At 39.2% G+C, this 6,492-nt stretch overlaps 1 protein-coding gene across 1 annotated transcript; it reads left to right on the top strand.

Annotated features, from left to right (window-relative positions):
* Nucleotides 1–91: 91 nt before the first annotated feature.
* Nucleotides 92–5,874, top strand: PRDX3 (peroxiredoxin 3; the record flags this gene model as incomplete). The annotated part of the gene is made up of 5 exons (XM_026068433.1): nt 92–249; nt 1,016–1,151; nt 2,892–2,995; nt 4,311–4,476; nt 4,980–5,874. Coding segments are annotated over 5 exons (618 nt in total), but the record flags the coding sequence as incomplete, so codon positions are not given.
* Between the last annotated feature and the right edge of the window lie 618 nt (nt 5,875–6,492).

Genomic DNA, 6,492 nt, shown 5'->3' with positions numbered 1-6,492 from the left:
CGGTAAGTGCGCGGGGGGGCCGTGGGGCCGGCGCCGGCGGCTGCCTCCCGGGGCCGAGGGCGCGTCCTGCAGCGATACAATGTGACTCTTTTTTTCTCCCCCCCAAGGCTCTTCCAGGTTTGCTCCAGCAGTTACGCAGCACGCCCCGTTTTTTAAAGGAACAGCTGTTGTCAACGGAGAGTTCAAAGAGCTGAGCCTAGATGATTTTAAGGGGAAATACCTGGTTCTCTTCTTCTACCCTCTGGATTTGTGAGTGCAGGTTTATTCCCTTTCAAATGCTGCTCCTGAGGCTTGTAACTTAAAGAGCCTGGCTGAAGATAATCAAAAACACAGCATGGCATTCCTGTCTGAAGTGACTGTTTTTTACCTTATCCGGGGTAGGCTTGCAAAGCAGATGTGTCTGTTTCTAGAGCATGAGTGATAAGATTCGGGGGCAAAAGGTAGCTGTGTATTAAAGCAATGGTTGGAGAGAATCCGCTGGCTGCTAGGAGTGTTTCAGGAGATAGCCAGGTCTTGCAAGCATGGTTCTTCTTACAGTCAAATCCCTGGGGGTAGGAGCATTGCCTTGCAGCTCTGGTCCCAGTGAAGCCTGTATCCTTTTAAGCAGCAGGTCAGCAGAACTGCAACTCCAAAGCAAAAGGTGATCCAACAGGGCCCCAGAAGACTTGAATAGCTAAGAGCATCCTGGACATTTCTGCTGAAGTCTAGTGTATGTGGGTAGCTGGGAGAGGATGTAGTCTGCAGCCCTTCCTAGTATAGAACTTCCATGCAAAAATACCTTTGTTAAGAACCGGGAGTTGAAAATTGATGTGCCATGTAGCTGTGTGGCAGTTGCTGTTGCTTTGAGACTTACTGAAGTCAGTCTTGAGCAGGGAACATGGTCAGAATTATCAAGCATACAGTTAAATAAAATGCACTGCTGCATTAGTGCCTAGACACAGATATATGAGCGTCTTTTCTAAAAACTCTCCAAAGTTTGCAGAATCTTTACACCCTCTTCTGTCTTCCCACCTAGCACCTTTGTATGCCCCACAGAAATTGTAGCTTTCAGTAATAAAGCAAATGAATTTCATGATGTGAACTGTGAAGTGGTTGCAGTTTCTGTGGACTCTCACTTCTGTCATCTGGCCTGGATAAATACGCCACGAAAGGTATGAATTGGGCAGCTGTTTGGGGTTTTCTGTATTGGTTTGTTTTCTTTTTATAAGAGCTCCTGAGAAGAAGAGTTGAATGAACAATCATGCAAATGCTAATTTCAATAAATAGACAGTGATATGTCTAAGTGACTAACATAAGATGATGTAACTCAACTCTGACCTCAGTCTTTTTCCTGATCTTTTCTTTCATAGTTTTTTTTTTGTCTTTGTTTTCCTGACTGTCTTGGTAGTCCTGGAGGTTACATCATGTCCTTATGTTTATCCCACAAATTGAATATTCAGTGCACATGTTGCTATCCTGAGGTGCTTGTTACAGCTAATGGTTTGTGTGTAGCATGACATAAAATTACTAGCAGCTGACTTAGTAATTATTGCTAACTAGTACCTAGCGCTGGTAACTGCAGAATGGAAACAAAAGAACAACCAGTTTATCAGTATTAACTGTCATTTGCTGAAATGGTTCCACTTCTTAAATACAAACGTAGGTCCTCAACTTTCTTCAGGGAAAGAAGAACTGACAGCAAAGACTAGCTTTTACTGGAGAGCAGTTGCTTTTACTTTTTTAAATATAAAATACATACTTGTGATAATGTAAGCCATCTCACTAGTTTATTTAGTAGTAGAGAATCAAAAATGTCACAGGAAGGCACAGAAGCTCCTGTGTGATCAGTTATTGCCCGTGGGATCATGTGGTCGACAGCAGTGCTGGTTGTTGTCAGACTAGGGTGCTCTAGATGCATGGCTTTTTCTTTGTAACATACGGGAGAGTTTGTCTGCTAGATTTAATATGTCTTGGCTGAGCCAATCAGAGTAATTAATTTTCTGCATGCTTTGTTTAAAGCTCTAAAATGTGATTATGGACTGATTTCACTGCCTCGTATGAAAGCAGTTAAGTGTACTCCAGTCATGTGTTGTTTTGTGCACACATAGCAAAATATTTTGCAAAGAATAAAAGAATGCCACAATGGTGCAGATGGAAAACTGACACCTCGAGAAGTTAAGACCTTGGTTTCTCTGATATCTGTGTTTAAAGCCCTGCATTTGAGAACTCTACTGCAGACAAGTATTTGCCAGATCAGGGTCTAAGTGACTAAGATTACACAACGATTCACTGATGATGCCAGGAATAGAAAAGCTAACAAACTCTGGTCATGTTTCAAGGATAGGGAGCTTATCTCTCTTACTGTTCCAATATGTTGCAAAACTCAAAGCAATCTTGGTTGACTCTCTAAATATTATTTAAATAGATTCAAAAGAAAATACATGCATAAATAGAGAACAGCAAAACTGGCATATTTGGTATGGGTTGGTGGCCAGTGTTTTGTCTGTTGTATAAATGTTTTCCCTTCCCTCCTCACCATGTTCATCTTATTTAATTTTGAGCACTTACATATGCAATAGAAGACTTTATATTCAAAGCTCCTGCATAGGGGACAAAGGAAATCTTTCTGAAATTTTTTGTTGTTGTTGTCTTAGTCCTTTACCACAAAAATAAGCAATTCTAAAATGCTCAGTGCAAAAAAAAAAAAAAAAAAAAAAGTTTTCTTGTTCCAAACAGATCAAGTGTTCCTGAATGCTTAAAAAACTTCCCCTGTATGGTTTCTTTCATGGTACAAATGGAATACATGTTTTTTCTTGTTAATATATCTTCAAGAGCACTGAATTCAGTCATCTAAAGGATAATCTTTAAAAAGCATTTGGTGATAAAATGGTGTCTTATTCTGTTTTCACTAGAGTGGCGGCTTGGGCCATATGAATATTCCAGTTCTGTCAGATCTCACAAAACAAATCTCCCGTGATTATGGTGTGCTGCTAGAAGGACCTGGCATAGCACTACGGTAATACATGATTGCTGGTAACTGTTATGACACAACCCAGTTTAAAACAGTGTGGGCCATGCTATCTCCTCCTGAGGATCAAATGAAGGCTATAAAGTGTCAACTTGTTTTGCAGGACTTTTGTTTGATCCCATTCTGGGAAAAGGGTACATACCCATCAGTGCAAAGTTGGGAATGGTTCCAGACTTCTCTGAGAATACCTGCAGAGGAAAAGTCAGCTATATTGATCTGAGTTAAGGGGAGAACTCCATGACACTTAAGGGAAAGAAGAGTAGGATAGAAGAGCATTTCTCAGTCTCTCAGAACTTAGGTCTGTCTTTTCCTTCCCTCTCTTCCCCCCCCACCCCCGGCCACTTTTTTTTTTTTCCTGGAGGTAAGGAGACCACCTTAACTTCTGTGTGAGAAATTTTTAAGATATAGTCCTAGAGGCCACTACAGTCAATCCCACAACTATCTAGAATAATGAAATTTACAATACTTCCTTTCCCACCATGGAAATACTTACTAGAAGTAAACAGTGATCCCTGAGAAATGTTGGAGTTGGATAGAAGTCCATTGGAGATGTCTGATTCCTGATCTCTCTGGATGAAAAGGTGGCTATACCAGCTATCAGCCCTAAAGTATGGGAGTAATCTCATATTCTTAGTGTTCAGAGAACCCTAGTTATGGATATTGGATAGAAAAAGGCTTCTTGTATGCTGTGGAAAAAGGATTGTTTCATTTGGTTCCCTTCTAAGGACAGAGTGGTAAAAGTCTGTAGAGGATTGCTTAAAACTCTGCTTCAGAGCTGAATAAGAATAAAGAACAATACTGATTCTAGGTTACTCTATCCTGTTCTTCTTCCACTTAAAAACTGAGCAGCTTCTTTGCTAGAAGGGACTTCTGATGTTTCTTTGTTGAAAAATTAAGTTAAATTCAACATGTTATTAGGTAAGACTGGGACTTCAGTTTCCACAACTGTTTATATGTAACAGGATTTAATTTAGTAGTTTAATGTCCAAGCAACTCTTCAATCAGTAACTTCAGATTTTCTTATTAACCAAAAAGACATGGGAAGGATGCCAGCTATCAGCTTTGAAATATAGGTGGAATTAGAGGTTCTGCTTTAGTTACATTTCTGGCTGTCTTGATTTCATAGTCTTCATGCATGCTTTGTAATATCACAATACAAATAGACCGGTCTTGCTTTTGATCACTGCACTAGCAAACAGTGTATTAAATGCTGTATTGCTACTCCTAACAGATATGTGCATCAGTTTCTTGTGTTTGGTCTTGGAACGTGATTTGCATTCCCTGAATTCTTGCTTGTTTACAGAGGTCTCTTCATCATTGATCCTAATGGAGTCATCAAGCATCTAAGTATCAATGACCTTCCTGTGGGTCGTAGTGTAGAAGAGACCCTTCGCTTGGTGAAAGCATTCCAGTATGTAGAAACACACGGAGAGGTTTGCCCAGCAAACTGGACTCCAGACTCCCCTACAGTAAGTGCCTGCTAAATATCACTTTTCTAAATATAGACACTGGCATACCTTTGCATGTCCAAAGGGCTGAGAACTACTTAGGTGTGAGCTGCTTGACTGAATCTATTCACGTAGTCCAAATCTGAAGCTTACATCAGTTGGAACAATTTGGTCTATTTGTAGGATATTAAACACACAATTCCTAAAAGAAAATCAGCAACTTTCTTCACAGAAGATACAGATTGTACTTAAAACTCTTAATTTGACTTGCACTTTCCACCAGTTGTCCTTGGATTTTTACTTCTTTAATGCCCTGCTATTTAGCAGGAAAAAATGTCATATATTTAAAATTTGCAAATAGAAGCTTGTTCATCTTCTAGGTTTTCATTTTTCTCTTTCAAATGAGTGGAGAACCAGAAATAATCTAGTGTTTTAATAAAGTGTGCATGCTTTTATTGCATAAAATGTCAAATCCATGATTGACTTGTCTTAGAATATAACTAAATTCTTTCCTTTCTTGACAGATCAAACCAAGTCCAGAAGCTTCTAAGGAATATTTTGAGAAAGTGCATACATAAACACTCAAATACACAGAAAAAGCTCTTAGTAACCGAAGATGTTACTTTGTGCAACTTCAACTAAGAGAGGTTGCTAAAGACCTTAAGAAAGCAGCTGTGATTATTTAAAAAAAAAAAAAAGTTCTAATTTCTTCATGCTTAAAAAAAATTAAATACTAAAACATTTACTGACTCCCTTGTCTTGTTTTAAAAGAAAGATGAAAAAGTTGAGGGTTTTTTTTCCCTTGGCAACTTCAGTTTCATGAATTTCTGTAGCCAATAGTTGTCTTACTGAATGGGAGAAGTACACAGAGTACGTTTGCCTTCCACTAGGTTTTCCTCTCTTTTCTTAACTAGCCTTGGACCAGAGAGTTTCCCAGGTTTTCTTTTCTCACATGAAAGATGGAATTCTGTAATAACAGCTTGAAAAGGCAGAGTGTGTACAATACAGAAAACAGGTTTGATACAGGCTTTGTTTTTAATGAACTTCTCAGGGGAAGGGATGAATGTAACAAGCAAAAGTAACCCCCAAATTTTCCACATATGAATGCACCGTAACTTGAAATGAATGTAAACCTGCCATTTTCATCCCACATATAGTCCAGGATACAGCACCAAATAGAACAGGAATGTTAACAAGCATGAAGAATTTATATTCTGCTTGCACAACAGTAAAAACTTTAATGCCTGTGGTGTACTTACTAGAGCTTAGTGAGAGTTTTCCTTCACTTAAAGAATTGCTTATTTGTTTGAATCTGCTTCCAGAACACCTTAATGGCCAAATGTTGTACTGCTTGAAAAGAATGTAGCATATCTCTCAAACTACACAACCGTCAATAAATCTTAACAATGATTAGCTGTAGCTGTGTTGCTTTTTTCTTAATACCACTTTTCCTAAGAGTCTTGTTCCTGTACTCCGAAGAAGTTAGGTAAGTTGCATTGCATTAAAAACTATCTGCTATACCTTTATTTGCAATAAGCAGTTAATGGCTGCAACTGACTTTGTATGTGTGTACAGAGGTGAGTAGGCCAAAGAGCAGTAAGCAGTGGGTGTGCTGGAGGGCTGGATAAATTGAAACAATACTGAATGGGTTTATATTTTTCACCTCCTCCCCTTGTGAGCAGGGGAATGAACTATGGAGAACAAACACAGAGGAACTGCCTTGGCAAAGGAGAAAGTTGTTTTATCACTACAAGTTAACTTTTTAGTAAGTAAAAGGATGAAAAAAAGTGCCCGCCATTCTGTGATGCCTGGTGACGTAAAGGGAGAGAAAGTCACCATTACAGCTTTCAGTACTTGCAAATACTGTTTTTCAGTCCCAGTATTTTACTTCAGTTTTCCATAAAGCCACTGCTATCCATGCAACTTTTTAGTAAAGCCAGTCTCCTGCCCCCCACACTGTGTGAAGATAAACCTCTGCACAGCTCGATAACATAGAGTGATGGATCAGTGTTTTGCACCTGTGAAACCAGAGGGCTG

The sequence above is a fragment of the Apteryx rowi genome, unplaced genomic scaffold, assembly GCF_003343035.1.
Source record: "Apteryx rowi isolate R43461 unplaced genomic scaffold, aptRow1 scaffold_1048, whole genome shotgun sequence".
NCBI classification, from domain to species: Eukaryota; Metazoa; Chordata; class Aves; order Apterygiformes; family Apterygidae; genus Apteryx; species Apteryx rowi.
The sequence above is the reverse complement of the archived record's forward strand: the minus strand, read 5'-3'. Positions and strand labels throughout refer to the sequence as shown.